This window comes from Camelus ferus, chromosome 6 (genome assembly GCF_009834535.1).
Source record: "Camelus ferus isolate YT-003-E chromosome 6, BCGSAC_Cfer_1.0, whole genome shotgun sequence".
Classification (NCBI taxonomy): domain Eukaryota; kingdom Metazoa; phylum Chordata; class Mammalia; order Artiodactyla; family Camelidae; genus Camelus; species Camelus ferus.
Window position 1 is genome coordinate 12,971,948 of NC_045701.1, and position 18,678 is coordinate 12,990,625.

The following is an 18,678-nucleotide window of genomic DNA, read 5'->3' on the forward strand; positions in this document are numbered from 1 at the left end:
AGAGCAGGAGGATGATCAGTGATCAGGAAGCTACTCTGATCCTTCTAGGAAGCTCCCTATATTTAAAGCTCAGGTGTGCAGTTCCTTCGGCCCCTGTAGTTCATCGAGCATCTGCCATCAGCATAAGTTCTCTGAGTGTCCCTGGAGCCTAAAGCTTTCATAAGCTACCATGACATAAAAAAGAGACCAAAAAAATATTTAGATGAATACTTATTCTGTTTCTGGCATCAGTCTCAGTTGGTGTTGTCCCAAAGCTCTAGCTCTAGGCATCCTATGGATAGACTGGGGATAAGGCAGAGGGGACGGGGCAATTATGGAACATGAGTCATCTTGACAGAGGACAGGCTTTTGAAGGGAAAGGAGCAGTCATTGGAACATGGCTATATGAAATGTTTAACTGTCATCCAGAGACAGATAATGGAAAGGTGTCCCAAGTTCACCTAGATTAGCAGTGCCCTTCATTTTCTCTCACCAATTCAGGTCTTGGTTTTCCTTGAACGCTGCCTAACTCTTGGACCTTTCCTCATTTCTTACCAGGAAGAAGCTAAGGTACTGTCACTGGCTTTTTATTGAGGTATAAGAGTATAGAACCTTTGGAGGACATATACTACTAAAGATGTAGAATGTCCACCATGTCTGTGTGCAACTTGGGATGCCACACCCCAGGTTCTTCATTTTTAAAATGAAAATACTGTATTAGATGTTCTGTGGTAAGCATCCCCCCACCCCACCCCCCAACCACAGGCCCTTGACTGGGCACGGACACTAATCTGAAGGCAGGCTCTGTTAGTATTTTAAGACACATCAAACCATATACACATACACACAATTTAGTGAGACTTACTATTAAAGTCTTTAACTTTCTGTATTAAACCCAGTTTAAATCAAGTGTTTTTAGCTAAATAGTGCTTTAGAGCTAGACATTGTTTGGGGAGCTAATCTTGTCTTCAAGAGCAATGTGATACATTCAAATTATCTTCTGGTGGAAATGAAAATATTTTATGAGAAAGAATTGAGAACTCCTTTCAACTTTCCTTTTATAATCTCTTGAGGTTTTTAAAAGACAAATATGATGATTTGGGTGCCAGTTCACAGTAACTGTGTTTCAATTGTTTTAGATGCTAATTCTAACAGAATGGAGCATTACAATTTATGTGAAATCTATTCAAATCAAAATTCCAGGCTTTGGGTTTTGTGTAAGATCCCAAGCATTTATGATAATACTAAAAATAATTCATTAAAAAAAAAAACTTTACAGGTAACTGAAGCAATACAAGCTGTTCTCTTGGCGGAAGTTCAACAGCACATGAAGACTTTAAGAAAGACACCAGTCAACAGTGAAGCAGTGTCCCTGGCAGAGAATGGTGACTATGAGATGATGCAGATTCTGCCAAGGATGGAATGGGCCAAGGAGCCAGAGTTACAGTGTATTACAGACACTTTGCCTCTGAAAAGTAAGTGCAAAATTTATTGATATGCTCTTTCATCAGAACTTTTTCTACTGCTTGGAACGTGTTGAGAATATGAGTTCACAATATATCATTTCTGCAGAAATCAAGCCAAGTGCCCTGTTTCTGACCTATTCTGCTATCAATTTCCTCATAATTGTCAAGTTTCTAAATCTAAATTATGTTATAGTTAATACAAAATTCTGCAGAATAAAAATGTATATTATTTATAAAAATGTTTTAAGTTAAGTCAGTAAAAAGGAAAACAGAATTAATAATAGCTTAATGGAAAATACACGAAAAGGATATCCTGATAATAATGGTCCTAAAATTTGTTTTCATTTGATACCAATGATAATAGCCATGTGCTAGGTTTTTTTTTTTTTTCTTTTCTGGGAATAAGAAATGTAGTAAAAACTAAAATTAAACTGTTTTATACTCGTACCACTTGATTCTTTCTATAACAAATTTTATTATTGTAACTATAATCATAGTGTTTATGGTTTATGACTAGCAAGTGAATCTAAATTTCTGCTATTAGCTGGGACTTAAAAATTTAAAAAGGTAAAAAAATTAAGTAAAAATTTGATTCTCAACTTTATAGTAAGTTTTAATGAACAAAAATATTTATATACGATTAAATATATATTTGCCAGGAAAACGTTACAAATTTACATATTTCAGGCTGTTAAGAATAGTTAGGTACTTCTTTTAGCTCTTGAAAAAGATTTGATTTGTAACTCAGAAAAATGTTGCTATATTTAAAATGCTAAATCATAAAACAGGTGTCATTCTAAAAATGTATTATATTTATTTCTCCTTATTATTTTTACAAAGTCACTGTTTGAGAGCATTGTGTAGTGAGAGATGATCCATAGTAGGAAAAGGCTTTTTCAATGAAAGCCAAAGATCAAAATAGAGAGAGTATTTCCTAACACCAAGACAATCACTGAGGCTGGTCAATTCAGTAAGTAATTTGTTAATGCTTGATGATGATTTCAAGTCACTTATTTGTTTTTTGTCCAGAAATTAGCTTTAATTATCTGGTAAATTCACTCTCTTGAAGGAGCTCCTTTTTGATCATATCACATAATTGTAGTTGTACTACAACTTTCAAGCAAGAAGCAGAAGAATTTCTTATTAATTAATTTTCCATGACTGCATTTAAGTTCTTGATTCATTTGGAGAGGCACCCATGGCGTCATTTAATAAGTTATTTCCAACTCTCCAAAAACAGCTAGTGCTGTTCATCATGTGTTAACTCTCATTAGATGGTATTTCTGTGCCTTCTCCCTAAACTTTAGTGTCTAATTTATCCATTGGTCTGTAGCCTTCAATTCTGGGTGAGAAATTCATGGCAGGATATTAAGGTGAAACTTTTTAAGAGTTTTGCTATCACTTGGCTTCCCCATTATTTGAAATTTCACTAGTTCTGTCCTCAGTTAATTCTTGGGTATAAGAATTATTAATACTATGGAACTGAGTCTTACTATGACTAAAGATATCTGAATCTTAATAGATATTATCTACCTTTTGATCATCATTGAGTGATCCTTTGCCAGTGTTAAAAGAAAATTTAGGGTTAGTTTGTAATAAGAATTTGAACACAAAAATATTAAAGGTACTTGTATGTTGGTGGATGGAACCTAGAATATTTTATTTAAAACAAATACAACATAGTCACAAAGTGATGAGCATATATTTTCCTGGGAAATATTCTCTGCAGGAAAATATTAACTGCAATTAAATAGGAAGCAGATAAGAAGCACTGAAGAGGAAAATTTCCAAGCAATATTATATCGGATGTTAACATTGCTATTACAGTGGTATATACTGCTTTAGTTGATGGAATTTTTAAAAATAAGTAAGTAAAAGGCTATATTGTTTATTTCAAATGTCCTGATTCAAAGGTTAAGAAGATACTGTAGATAGTTTTCATCTGGTATGATTATTACTCAAGTTTTACAGGCAGATTTACTTAGCCCCAGCATCACTGCAACATACATCATTTTATCAAATATTCTTATGATAAATGGTTTATGTTGTTTAATTTTATCAGGTCCTTGCTCGTTTTTTCCTGTGTAAGCTCCCCATTCCCCCTACCTTTTTTATCCCCCTAATTTCTTTTATTCTTTCTAGTTTCTTGATTTCTTGATGCATTTTATTTGTAAATCATTTGGAAAATAATAGATGATGATTTTTTTTTTGCACAGATACTCATTAATGTTTTTTATCCCAGAGCATAGTATGTCTGATCTATTAGCATTATGGTAGTATGACAATAATAGGTCATAAGGAAAAATAATATTAACAGCAACAGTTATTGCATTCATAATATACTCTGACACTATGCTAAGTACTTTAGGAATGTTACCTCACTGTTTCCTTTGATTGTCACATAATCCATATAAACCCTAAGACTCTGTTTCCAATATCTGAGTCATTTGTGTAAAGAATTTTACAGATTTTTAAATGTCCATGTTCATGGGAATGAAGTTTTAAAGTACAGCTGCAAAAAACTGAGAAAGAGAAATTCCTGTAGTGCTACCTAGGCTTTTCCTGAGAGAAACCTCTGTAAAGTTTTAGGACTGACACATTCATTAATTATGTCACATTAAAATAAACAGTATCTGAAAAAAAATTTCATCACATACTAGCTATATTGAATGCCTCTGATTGTGTACATCTTGCACTTTGAGACATGCTTCCTATTATTATTCCATTTTTTAAATGAATAAATTGGATTTAAAGGAGGCTTTTGCCTTGTCTACAGTCACAAAAATACTAAAAACAAGGAAAGGAGCCCAGATATGCTCTTAGACACTGTATTCTTATCCAATAAGCTGCATTTTCAGTATTGGCCTCATGAAGGAAATTTGCTCTAAATCAGCTTGATCTGAGAATTGAATAATTTATTGAGTGGGTTTTCTTGGATTTTTATTCCTCTCTCATAAATCATACTTTCTATTAACAAAGAAAATGCAGAGTGTTCAATCATTGCCATCTCAGCCCTTATAATAAAGAAAATCATCAGATTTCTGAACTGTTTGTACATGAGATGCATCTAGAAAGCAGTGGAAATCAAGTAAAGTGAGAATTGAAGCAAAATGTGTTTGAACTTTGTAATTTTGTATCTTACTTATTTTTCAGTGTTTTCACATGTTAAATTTTATAGCATATATTTTATTTGAGGTATTAATATTTGTATCAGCGTTTTATGGGAGAGTGGTGGATTTTATCTAACTTTACATTTTTATTATGATTACATTGCTATCTTCCTTGAGTATATTTAATAAGAAATTGTACAATTAACACTCACATTTGAAGCTGATTCATTGCTTTAAAAACAGCAGTGGTTTCTACTATTAACATGCATTTGAAAGTTATTTCCCTTTACTTTAAAAAAATGTTATTTAGATCAGTTTAAATAAGTACTCTAAATTGTTCCATTAAATAAATTGGTTGAAATAGAAATGGAGGCTTTGTAGATAAAACTGTCACCTTAGAATTATTAGCTGAATTTAAATTCGAGTTAAACTGGGTGGTTGTGTAGATGATGCCTCAAATACGGGTATTAGAAGTAATCTTTATTATGTGCATCATTTTCATAGTCTTGTCTGCAAAACTAAATAATGAAAATGTGCTCTTTAAGTAAAACCATGATTTCATAATAAATCGAAAAATATACATCCAACAGAAAAATTTGTGGTCCCGGTGGCTATCAGCAGGATTGGTTTGGGACCATCTTCCTCTGACTGCTCAATTTCTTAGAAGGAAATCTGTTTAGTTGTAGAAAGGCTTTGAAATGTAGTGTCTGAATATCTCACAGGGAAACTCATTCCTGATCATCTTTATTTATAGTAAATGCAACTTCTAACCCTTTGAGGTCTCCAGGCTAAGTGAGAAGGCCAGGGTATTCTTCTTTATAGCCACAGAAATCGTTTAGGAAGGATCTGTGTGAGGTGAGTGAGCAAGAAGCAGAGAAGTAGTGGGAGACACATCATAGAATGCCTTGGGTAGCAGGGTGAGGTCTTAGTCTTTCTCTCCGAGTGAGATATGTGCCTTTGTCTGCTCAAAGTGTTTCCTGCCTGAATTTCATTGCCTGAAGTTCAGGGCCAAAGACAGAAGCAGGGAGACCAGTTGGAAGGCTGTTGTGCTAACCCAAATAATGGCAACTTGCAACAAATATAGTGGCCTGGATGGGGAAGGTGAGAACTGATCAGATTCTGAATGTATTTGAAGGTATAGCTGACAGAATTTGCTGATGCATTGGGTATGGAGGAGTGAGATAATGAAAATCCAAAGTTACATTTTTTTTTTCAAACAAAAAATACTTGATACATGGAGTGACCTTGGTTTTCTGACCTGATTCCTGTGTCAGGTAGTGCAGTGTTGCGTATGGCATTCCAGGTATGGGGAAGGGGAGTGGAAGACTCACTTCACGGAAGGCTGCCTCTGCTATGTTCAGTTTCATGCATCCCTGCTTAGATGACCTACAGGTTTTATTTTCTAATATTAACTAAACTAACCCTAGAAAATGAGCAAGCATTTCCTGCTAAGAAATTAATGGGTTGAAGATTATACTAATAATGCAAGCTTAAGCAAGTAAGATGTAAATGGCATTGGCAAACTTATCTAAAGCTACATCAGATATATGTGTCTGTGTGTGTCAATGTCCTCCTTTTGAAATTTTTATTTTTGTTACATTTTATAATGGACAATGTTGATATACTAATAGCACATATACTGCTTATAAACAAACATACATATATTGGTGAGGCATGCATCAGAGTTCTTCCTCGTTATTTTCTGCAAGAAAGTATCCCAACCAAACAGCCTTTGTGTGGATTAAGGAGGCAGATACGATCAGCTTTTAGTTATGCAGGGTTGGTAACTTGGTATTCTTTATTGCACACTGTGCTATTTCTAAAACTTTGGGTACATTTTTATGCATCACTCCTTTTATCATTCCTTTATACCTCTGTGCACTGATCCAAGAGTTGGTGATACCACAGAGAACAAATTGGAAATTTCCAGTTGAAGAAAACAAACTGGTAACATCAAGGTAACAATAAAAGTTTGTCAGATCCCACAGAAGAGTCTATGGGAGCACATCAGAGTGCACCTAATCCAATCTTTGGGATTAAGAGGCTTCTTAGAAGAACAGATGCCTAATCTAAGAGCTGAAAGATGAATGTGATTTAGCCAAGCAAAAAAACTTAGAGTAAAAAGCAGCTGTTTGCTAAGACCACTAAAGCCCATTTCTTACTCTCAAGAATAATCTGATCCATACATACATGCATAAATGAGGACCTGAACATTAGAGAGAAACCCATGTGTCTTTAATTTCTTCTCTGGAGAATAGCTGTGTTCTCTCTGAATCTCTTTGTGCCAACTCCTTCCCCTGCTTATCCTCAGCCTTCCAGAATAGCAATGACAGTGATAGTGATGATGGTAACAGCTAACACGGATATGGCTTAGTATGCTCTAAGTGCCTCACATAACTTAAATCATTTGATCCAGGCAACAGTTCTGTGGGGATACATAGTACTGTCATACCCATTTTATTGATGACAAAATAGAAATAAAGAAGTTAAGTAACTTTCCCAAGGTCTTATTACCAACAAACAAGAAAACCAGGAGTCGAACACAGGCAGTCTGACATCAAAATCTGGGTTCTTCATTACTATCTGGCATTGCCTTCCAATTACCCACAGTTCTCCTTCACTATTTCTTAATTCAGCCAATATTTAGCATTTGGTAAATACCTGACAGTTACAGAGATAGGTATTACACAGGTTGGGAATCCCAAGGCAGCAAAAACCTGGAAATTTGGCATAACAACAAAGGAAAGATTCTCTCTAATCAATTAATCAACAAATATCAAATACCTAATTTCTGTCAACCTTTGGATGGGACAGTATAAGCTATTTCACTAAAGATGTACTTAATACTAAAGAATTTTGTTTAGAATATAAATTTATAGAAATATAAATTTTAGTGGTTAAAAATTAGAAGGTGTTACACCTGGGAACTGGAAATGCCAACTGGTAGATGCTAGAAATGAAAAAGATTTGGTATATACGTATTAGTCAAAATGGGTAAGTGTTGGCAGTATGGGAGGATGAGGACATTTAAAATTTCATTGTTATATATTAATCTGAATTATGTAATAGGCTTAATCTTACCTAAATATCAAGATATTCATATTAGATGAAGATAAATTCACGTATGATAAGCAAATAATTTAGCATCTAGAGTACATTACATACCTTTCAAAAACACACTGCTGCTATTTGGGTTTAATGTATGTTCTGTCTTATTTTTGCTTCTCGCAAAATTGATGGAGAAATTTTATCATTTCCCTTTTTCCCCATATAAATTCTTCTAAACTTCTGCACTGCCTCTGCCCTCTCTGTATCGTCTTAAGGACTGCATTGCCTTAGAAAGACTGATGGAGTTCACTGCTCTTTCTACAAAGGTAGTTTCATCTTTCACAGAGATTGAGATTGATGATTTTCATCTTGGCATATGAAGAACTAGAGTTTTTCATTGTCTTTTTTCCTCATGAGCAATCAGAATGCCAACCTGGCCTGGCTGCGCAGAGATGGTAACATCAAGGAATTGAGTTAAATATTTCCTTGGTAACAGTTGTGCAGGCACCCCTTTATCGATTATTGTCTGCATGCCCATTTAAATTTATTGACAAAGAAAAAGTGATCTAGATCCTGTCGCTGAAATCAATGTGTTTCACGCTATTGTTCTCCAAGCTGAGACAGGCCTCCGAACACTGACCTTTCAAGGACAGGGGTCTGATCTATTTATCTTTTTCCCTCCCATCACCTGGGATGGTCCTTCACCTAGTAACTGGTAATAAGTGATTATTGAGTGGATGGATGAATGGATGGACCACAGGGTAGCTTGTACTAAAGATTCATCAAACTCCTAATTAGTAAAGAAAAAGAAGACAAGGAAAATCAGCTGATTGCTTTTCTTTAGCAGCCAGATATAGTCTTACACACACACACACAAATTGTGTTTTCTAAGCATCATCATCCCAGGATCATGTGTGTGCACACAGCAGGCTCACAAAAAATTAAAAACAGACACAGGAATGAATCTAGTCTGTAACCACCAAGAAAGCTTCTCTTTCCTGCTGGTTGATATTTGACTCTTCACTACTCATTTTTTAATGATCAAATTTCAATCTGATGTTAAAGAGCCCAGACTTCCCTGAAACTCGTCTTCTTATTCTTCATTCAACTACAGCTTCTCCGTGGAAGTATTTAAGGAGAACTCTGTGTCAAACTCTATTTCCTCAGTATTTGGATCTGCATCCTGGATTGTGACTCATCTGCCTTTCTGTGGACTTCTGGCTCATTCCCGATCTCTTGTAGCCAGCAGCCCTTAACACTGCTGACCTGCAGTCCTCCTTATAACCTAGCTCACCTAGGTCAGCCTCCTCCCTGCTGACTCCTTCCCTACTTCTATGCCTGGCCCTTTGTGTGATATTAGTTCCTCCATTAAATGCAATCCCATTAGCCAATATGGATATGCATTCCTAGTTCTGGAAATAATTTTGATACAACTAAATTCCTTGAAAGAAAAAGCAGGGATTTAGTCAGCTTTGTATTCTCAGCAGACAGTACAGAGTCTGGTACATGGCAAGGCAATTGCTAGAGAAATGGTGGCTGAAGAAAAAATTATCCATATGTTCTCATGTCATTGGAATATCCGATTCCATCAGAATATCATTCACCTTGCTGGCAGGACCCTTATTTTTCCATTTTAACTTGTGGATATGTCTGCCCAATTTTCACCCTTAGAACAATTTGAATAACTTCAAAACATCTCTCACTAAGCACTTGCTATGTCTAAGGTTCAGTGTAAGGTACTGAAATTCTTTATTACTTTATACATTTCTTGTATGTCTTTCTGTTTAGTCTGAATTATCTGGCATTCTGGTTGTTTGTTTATTTGCCTCTTCTCACCTCTCTGAACTCCTTGAGGGTGAAAGCTGGAACTTGTTAGTCTTGCGCTTGTAGTAGCTGATGCACCACATGACTCATGATGGGTGCTCATTAAATGTTTGTTGCCTGAGTGAGTGGATGAATGGTAAATGACTGTGACAGACATATACCAAAGAGTTCTGGTCTAAGGTAGAATTAAGGAATGCTAAATAATACGTTAATTGTCTGTAGGTAGGAAGAGAATGGAAAAGATCATTATAGGGATGATGGTTTTCTCCTAAAATGTTAATCCAGAGGCACGCCTTCAAGTTTATTTGTTTAGTTCAGGGGCAATTTATCTGTCTAGAGAGCTACCATGGAAAATTAATGTCGACAGATGTTTGAAGGCTAAAAAAACCAAGGCAACTCCTGAGAATAAGCAACAAGACATGATGACAGTTAGTTTAAAGAAGAGCTATTCCTTTTTTTTCTTTTCCTGCTGCAGATAAACATGGGCCCGTTACTCATATCTATGCTGGAACGCCTTTCCTGCAGCCCAGCAGCCCTGCTAGTCTGGGGCAATGTAAAAGTGCTCCCTGTAGCTGAATATATGTAAGAGCATGGAAATTGTGGGCAATCTTCCAGCCTGTTAGGTTCCTTCTCATCAGAGTGAGGTTAGTCTTGAAATTTTAGAAAATTTAAGTGTGGTGGTTCTCAACTCTTTGCAGTCCTAGAATGGACTTTATAACTAACATTTTGTAATGTTCCCTTTCTAATCCTAAAATGAAGTTTATAAGTAATATAACCTATCTACACAAATAATTTATATACAATTTAAAGGAAAAAAACAAAGAGTAAGAAACGTACAATAAAATAATCTATGTCTCAGTAGGTAAAAGCTTGGGCATGCCTATGCTAAATGAATTTAATAAAATGCTGACCGGGGAGCATCCCACTGCTGAGATGACAGCTGCTAAGTTACTGTCAGTGACACGAGTGTCTAGATGGGTTTTTCTTGGTAAAGTTCCGGACAACAACAACAACAGTGAAACATGACCATTCTTTGACATATAGGGTTAGTGACCGTCCTAGAAAATTCAGGATATATTAGAAACCTTAAATGATTCCCTGTGTGTAAAATAAAGTTAGGTTCTGGGCTCAGGAAATTATAAGCAGGGCTTTCCCTTCCATGAATTTCCAGTGGAGTATTTGGAAACCAAGTGAAATATCATGACAATTTCATTGTGAAAGACTGTCTTGAGCACTACAGGACATCCGGCATTTCTGGTCCCTGCCCACTAAGTGCCAGTAAGTTTGTCTACAATCACTCGGGGAACCAAACATCCCTTGCCTCAGTAGTCACCAAAGCATTCCTCTAGGGGGCAGTACCAACCCTGCTGACAACCAAAGCGCTCAGGAATGGGATTCTGTACATTCTGAGGCCTTTGTTTCTGTCCCTCTCCCCTTTTGAAAGTGCATAGGGAGGTGAAAGGGAATTAGCCACCCCCAGCTAACTCAAGAAGTTCCTTCCTCAGCTCCCCCGCGTTTGCTCCTTTGTGCTCTGTCCATGTTGTTTCTACATTGGTTGTGGTACTTCCCAGGATGTGTTAAATCATCTGATTGCAATTCTATCTCCTCCATTAGAGAAAGAACTTCTTGTCCTATCTTTTCACTTTCTTCTCTATGTCCTGGAAGCCTAGCTCTAGGCCTGGCATAGAGTCAATGTTGTTGGCTGATTAAATGGAGAGGGCATGTTACTGACTACCGAGCATTCTCCAAGAAAGTCATTAAAAAAAAGTCCAAAGTGTATAACTGAAATTAAATTATTATTTTACAATACAGAATAAACACAGCACATCTTAGAATTTAAAAATTAGGTGACCTATTTCCCAATATGTCCATTGAGCAAAACTGGAAATGAGAATAATGGATGGAAAGCAATACACAGATAGGTTCATTTAAGTGATTAGGAATATAATTCTAAAACTTTGACTTAGAACATACTAATTTTTGATACATCTTATCTTCAAAGTCCAATAGCCCATTAGTACTTAAAGTATATTAAAATTATCTTTTGAGAAGTTTATAACCCCCCCTTGACATATACAAAATATGCTCCTTGGCATCTCTACCAAAATAGGGAATAACCAGTCTGATCGATCATCCAGCTGATAGGTCCATTCATCCACCCATCTATTCACCCTACTTTTTTTTTTTTTTTAATATGTTATGTGTTAGGTGCTCTGTTTCCCAAGTTATCTACCAGGGATCTGAGAAGAGTATTATGTGGTTTCTACTTTCTGAAAGGTAGAGTCCTGTAAACATAATGAGGCTACAATGTAGTATGAGACGCTAAAGTTCACATTGCTGTGGAAGCATGGAGAGCCATCAGTTGCCTAGGGATGATTTTTAGAGGCTTCACACAGGGGTAAATATTCATGTGTGCTTTGGAGAATAATGGTGTGGTAGACACGGAGAGATGCACTGCTTAGATTGCTCTACAAGAGAGGACGACTTGCCCAGATGTGAGGAATATGGCCAGCTGACAGCTCTAGGTACCTCCAGGATTCATCCCTGAATTGGAGCAAAGGTCATACTCTTCTTGGTTCAATGACTGAGCAAGGCAGTGGTACAAAAGCCTAGCTATTTCTCGTTCATACAGACCTCCTCTAACGGCTGATTTTGTGTGTGTGTATTTACTGAAGTAGAGTCCGTTTACAACATTGTGTCTGTTTCTGGTGTTCAGCATAATGCTTCAGTGGTACGTGAACATAGATGTATTCATTTTCATATTCTAAATGGTTGATTCTGTCCTGGAGTTTCCAATGGACCGACAGAGACTGTCAGATCTGCCTAGTGAATAGAGAGCTCATTACCCAATTCCGTTTTTGCCCTTTTTCTTTCATGGTGTTACTCCCCAGAAAACTTTTTGCATTTCTAGCTCCATCTTAACATCTGCTTCTGGGAGGACCCAACTGACACCACTGGGAAAGAGCTTGTGGCAGGAAGGGTATTTCAGGCAAAAGGAATAACGTGAGGACAGACACAGAGGTATGCAGTGTGGCCTGGCCAGGAAATAGGGATAAATTTGGTGTGGGCAGGGTATAGGAAATGAGGATGCTCCAGATTGGATCTAGAAGGTAAGACACCTGGAATAAAGGTTCTGAGGTGGGGCTTTTTCTTGAAAGACAAAGGGAGCTATTAAAAGCTATTTTAAGAGGAGAAATGAGGCATTCCCAGTGCAAAGTAGAGAGTGAATAAAGCAAGAGTTGCAAAGAAACTCTTATGTCCAAATGTTGTCAGAGTATCTCTCTGTTTAGTATTTATTTGTAAAGCAGTATTTCTTTTTCTTAATTTTTAAATCACCTTATCATGAAATTAGATTATTAGACAGAGCATTAGAGCTTTATGTCCCACATAGGGAACGGAAGTATGTTCATATCACATAGAGGAGAGAAATTCTGCCTCCTTGCTTTTAGACCAGACAACACTGAATGTCCTGCAGGATCATCAGAGTCCAGGTCATGTTAGTAACACCTTCTGAGTTGCTGTGGTTCTTGGTGCTGACTTAAAGTTATTTTTCCTCCTTTATATTTGGCCATTATCTCAATCTCCCACCCTTTTGGAGTCAGATCTTAAATTTTTCCCAACTTGTATTTGTACAATACTTGGTCTAATTTCTCATCTCTTTTGGGTGCCTTTGTATCATTTACCATATATTGACAATTTTGGGCTTCACCATTCATTTTTTTTTTCTGTGTATGGATTTATGTAGATATTATTGACCTCCTTTTCTACCAACATCCTTAACTGAAACATTAAGTAAGACCAGGCTTATTAAGTGTTTGCTATTAGACATTTTCCAGGAATAGGATATATTATTTCTCTTTACCACTTAAAAAAATTTTTGATTTAATGAATAGAATTTTAGCAAAGCAAGGTAACTTTGAAATGTGCTTTTCCATGTGTTTATATTAATATCCAATGAATAATTTCAAAGGTTAAACTTCATGATCCATCTCTTCAAGCCATCTACTTAAGTCTGGAGTCATTACATCACCTGCTTCCCTTATGCCATTGATTTATGTTTCTTTCAGACTGCTGAGATTGGGCAGTATCATTTATTTTTTATATGACATACTCTGCACTATGAAACAGAGTTTCAGAAGGTAATGGCAAAATACCTGTAACACAGTGTAAAATTGCCTACTCACCAGTGTAAATCAGTAGTGTATCCATTAACATTTGTCTGAGGTTCTCACAATACTGAAAGAGAATGAAAGGCTTTAATCAGTCTTTATTTTTTTTTTTTTTCGTAGCAATAATGTTGGGGGGATTTCTAGGTAACAGTAGTACTCAGATATCATAATGTGTCTATATTAAATGTTGAGGATGCAAAGGAGTTTTTAAAATTTTCTTAGGGATCTCCTATTTCAAACTCTATAATTAGCTAAAGTCTTTTCACAATGTACTGTGAGGAAATGTTCATTTCAGGACCACCAAATTATCTGTTTGAATATTGTTTTCAGAAACTAAAGTGTATTCTTTTCAAATGACTAGCATGCCTTTTCTAGAACTTACGTAAGACTTTACTTTTTCAAAAGGCTTTGGCATGTCTTTTTCTCTTTACAGATATCAAATGAAGTGAGCCTTTGCCCATTTCAATGAAAGTAAAACTAGGGCACAATAGACATAGGTACCTTTGCTGTGTTGATATGACTTGTTGGAAAATGGTCTTAGACTAAATTGCATGCTCCTAGTTTGCTAATCTCAGATTCTTTTCTGTAAATCACACTCATGGGGCATCATGTACAGGATAGAATCTACAAAAGAATAAGCTCATTTATTTATGCAAACTGATGTGTTTCCCTCTAGCTAAATCCCTAGGAGGATATTGCCACTTTTATGTTTCTAATGGAAAATATATTACACATTTAAAAAATGAGTTAGACTTTCTACTGTTAATGGCAATCCACTTTTATGATATTCATATTATAAAAGCCAACTGTTAGTCAAAAATATAGTTTGATGAATGTATTATGTTTACAAATCGAGGACAGTCATTTCATTTCTTCCATAGTAAATCTGCTTTAAATATTGGTTTATTATATATATTCACTTGTATTACAAATATTTCCAGTAAGCAAGCAGAAATCATTTTTATATTTAGCGTTTAAAATGTATCTTAACTTGAACATTAAATCATCTATTAAATATTCAATTAAAATGGGTTTTGATCCATTTTTAAAAATTAGTGGTCAGGTATTCGGGGAAACAAGCTTGCAAGATATTTCTAAAGCACAATTCACTTCATTTCTTGTTCTGTATATTTTGTCAGAGAACGCCTTAATGTAACAGAAATCAGATTTGGTGTGTATTTTTACACCAAATCAAATTGTGCAGGCGCCACCCTCAGCTTTCTCCAAAACATTATAAAGGATAAGATTCCACCATGATATAGCTTAAGAAACCAGTACAGCCCTGGAAGAAGTCCATACGTGGAAAGTGAAGCTACAGGAGAGTATGTTTTACCGGAAAACCACGTGTCTTATAACAAACACCATTACAGCACTGGATTTAAAATATAAGTTTACTTGGCTGAGTTCTGTCTCCTTCAGGAATCTGTATGTAAGGCATATATGCTGTTTCTAGTTATTCTGCAGGCATAAATCATAAGTATAAAAGGTACTGAAAAATGTAAGAATGAAACTGAAATATAGTAGTGACTAATGGTATAAAGCACTTAGATGCTCCAGTTATAACAACTACATGAAGAGAATGAAGGCATCATAAGTCATTTTATTTATTACAATTGGCAGGTTTCCCTTCCTCATTGTATTGAATATAGTCTTACTTTCCCTATCTTTTCTTTGCCCAATCCTCAATTTCCCAAATTCACAAGCCATAATTATAAATTTTAATATTTTAATCTAGTCTTTTAATGTGTAGATGTAATCCAAAATTATTAATTCCTTCTATCAAATCAGAAATAGCAGAAGTCAAGTAAACCTTCATAGGCTTTTTTAGAATACAAGCTCTAAAATTTTCTGTTTCTGATTCCTAGAGGAAGGAGCTGTGTGCTATCCCCACATACAGTTGCTTAAATATCAGAAAACTGCTACAAAATAACTTCTACACTATGAAGTTAGCTAGGTTGTCTTCACCTTCAAATGAGATCTACACAGCCATAATTGAGAATTTGCAAAATATTAGAAAAATGAAGCCAACCTTCACCGATAACTTCCATCTTATATGTAAAACATATACACTTCTAAGTATTTTTACCATCAACTAGTTTCCTTTTGTTATTTAGGAGATGATCTAAATTGGTGTTTTAAAACATTCATAAGTTTCTGAATCTTTTGTAAAACTGAATCCATCAAATAGATAAACTATATCTTATTAGTGTAATTTATAATAATTTACATATTACAAAGTTAAACACTGAGATCAAGAATATTTCTATGAATTATGAGATATGAAATTAAGACAGATGGGTGATGATGATGATGGTCACATAAACTTTTGGCCTCAAGATCCAATTCACTTTAGTATATTGCTTTGGATATACTGTAGTGAAAAAATTATATTTTATCCTAGTAAGCGTAATGGCACTTCAGTAGCACTTGTTTGTACAATTTTACATGAGTGAAACTGCCTACAACTAACTGTAAAACACGCACTTGCAACCTTTTTAATCAGTGATATATTTATAAATGTAAATATAAACCAGATATTAATCTTAGATCTGCACAGGAAGTTATTTGGCAGCATATATCTATGTGTTTATCATTTCCAAGTTTATTAAAAATTAGTACAAAAATTTGCCTTTTAAAAATCATAGTTCTTTAGCGATAGCTATGGTATATATATATATTTTTAAATTTGAATCAGACAGTTACATAATCCCCTCTTGAGAAATGCTGAAGTTTCATGGAATGCAGGTTAGAAATCACTGGACGAGGTCATAAGGAGAGAGGATGTATCATTTCTTCTGTTCAGTCCTGTATCTACTACAAAACTGTAGCAGTGCAACAAATACTTGCCTAATTATCCCAGTTTCACTTTTTTCAATGACTACTTTTAGTTGTATGCTTTCTTTTTAAAAAGAAGGCTGATCTCATGATTTGAATAATGTGAGCTGTTGTCTGGCTGCCTTGTTTTAAGACTCAAGTTATAAATCACAAACCATGCCACTTCGGAATGCAACTTAGATTTCCCAGTGCCTCACTTTAGTGCCAGCTGGTGCCAAGCAAGCTGCTGGCTTGCACAGAGAGGAATTCCAGGAAGTCACTGGAGTGGACCATTTTCCAATAATGCTCCCTGGCATGGACTCAGTTTAGGGCTCTTTTATAAATGGCTATTAGAGTGAGATCATGATGAGATTTCCTAGAAGTACATGCAATGCTTTTCACTGAAATTTCCTAATTCAAAAAATTTTGTAAAAATGGAGGTTTTCTCCTGAATTCTTAATGTCACACAACCATCTGTCAGTATATGTGCATGTCCCTTTAAGATATGAAAGTGCTTAGATCTCTTGAAGACATGCTTTTTAAAATTAAATTATTATTTTCATTTTACATCATTTTGTTTTAGATATTTGGCTTACATTATACTTTTTTTTTTAAAAATAACTTTCTTCAAGATCATTGAAGAGCACAGGAGTACTAAATTATTAATGATCTCTAAACTCTGTCAATCATCAGCAATCACTGAGAGTTTATGGTGAGCAAATGTTTCAGTAAGAACTCTCGACACACGGGCAGCTATCTTGAGTGATCTCGGATTAGACTGACCAATGAAAGCCTACCATAGCACCCACTACTTGAAGAATCTAAAGCAGATAGAGAAGTTCTTCAGTGATAGATGTGATCACCATGTTCACAGACTGAAATTTAGATGAAGAGAAATAACAGAGTACTCAGTTCCACCCTGGACTAAGGACTGACTCCCATTGGTTCCCATTCCTTGATCTTTCTGTTACAGGCATTTGGTGTTTACTTGATTTGGAATGTCTTTGGGAGGGGGGGAGTAGAGAGAGGGTTGTTAGAGATTAGTATAGTACTTGGCCTATGTAGTGGTACTAGGATAGTAGGACTCTGAGTCAAGATCATTTGGAGGTCATTGAGTCTAAGCCCTTTGTATTCTGCCTAAGAACCTGAAGCTCAGAGAGGCCCAGATACAGCGAGTTAAGGAGAGAGTATTCACACCTAACCCTTTTTAGTATTTGCTGACCATTTTTTAAAAATTGCCTCGTGTCCCAATTTATTATTTCTCCTTTTTTCACTGTTTTTTTTTTCTTTCTTATCTTCTCGTCAAGCTTAATGTTTTCTCCAGTAAGTGGCAGATGAACCATACACAAAAGGATATGGAAATAAGTTTGCATACCTCTCAGTCCTGCTTGCTGGGCTTAGAGCCATTAGATCCAGATGAAACTTAAAAGGAGGGTGCTTTCCTCCCTCTTCTCCCTTGTAGACTTCATCTTATTCTAGCAAGACAGTTAACTAACTCAGGTCAATATAGTATTAGAGTAACCTGTCCTAGAGGCAATTGCCTTCAATAGCTAAAGTGACCTATAAGAACAAATTTGTTCAAATCAACTCTCCTATTTAAAACCCTTCAGTGATACAGTGCTCTCCAGCATTTTTTCTTTAGGATTAACTAAACATTTAGACCCACAAGATGACCATGCACCACCCCTGAAAACCTGTATTCTCAGAAAGACAGAGATCAGGAACCTCAGCTTGCCTATTGGATGGCAGCAGGCCTTCCTCATTACAGCTCAGCTCTGGAAGTCCTTGCAGCTCAGCTCTGGAAGTCATCCTGCTTAACAGCCTTATATCTCTTGCAACAATTCCATAGGCATTGGCTTCCAGGTCCACTCTCAAGGATACCCAAAGCTATGATAATGGGTTTTTATGGTTCGTTTATAGTTCCCCCTAGTCCAGATACAGTTTACCATTAAGAGGCCATTTTTACTATCAGTAATGTCACCTTGAGATGTCCTTGACATTCTTACCTTATCAGGTTACCAAAAGAATCCAACTAGAGATAGCTAAAGATCAAGTTCTTATGGAGAAAAGCAAAAAAGTTTTTTGTTTGTTTGTTTGTTTGTTTTCTTTTTAATTGAAGTATAGTCAGTTACAATGTGTCAGTTTCTGGTATATAGCATAAGGTTTTAGTCATACATATATGTAAATATATTTGTTTTCCATAGACTTCTTCAAAGTAGGCAAACCTCAGAGGTACAGTCTAACCACAAGGAAAGTTAGAAGTGCTCC

At 35.7% G+C, this 18,678-nt stretch overlaps 1 protein-coding gene across 1 annotated transcript in view; it reads left to right on the plus strand.

The window, feature by feature from the left end:
• The window catches only part of WDR72 (WD repeat domain 72), a 190,930-nt gene that overhangs the window by 116,878 nt on the left and 55,374 nt on the right, over nucleotides 1–18,678 (plus strand). The window contains 1 exon segment of the mRNA XM_032481155.1: nucleotides 1,259–1,454. Within this exon segment, the coding sequence (XP_032337046.1) occupies nucleotides 1,259–1,454 (196 nt within the window).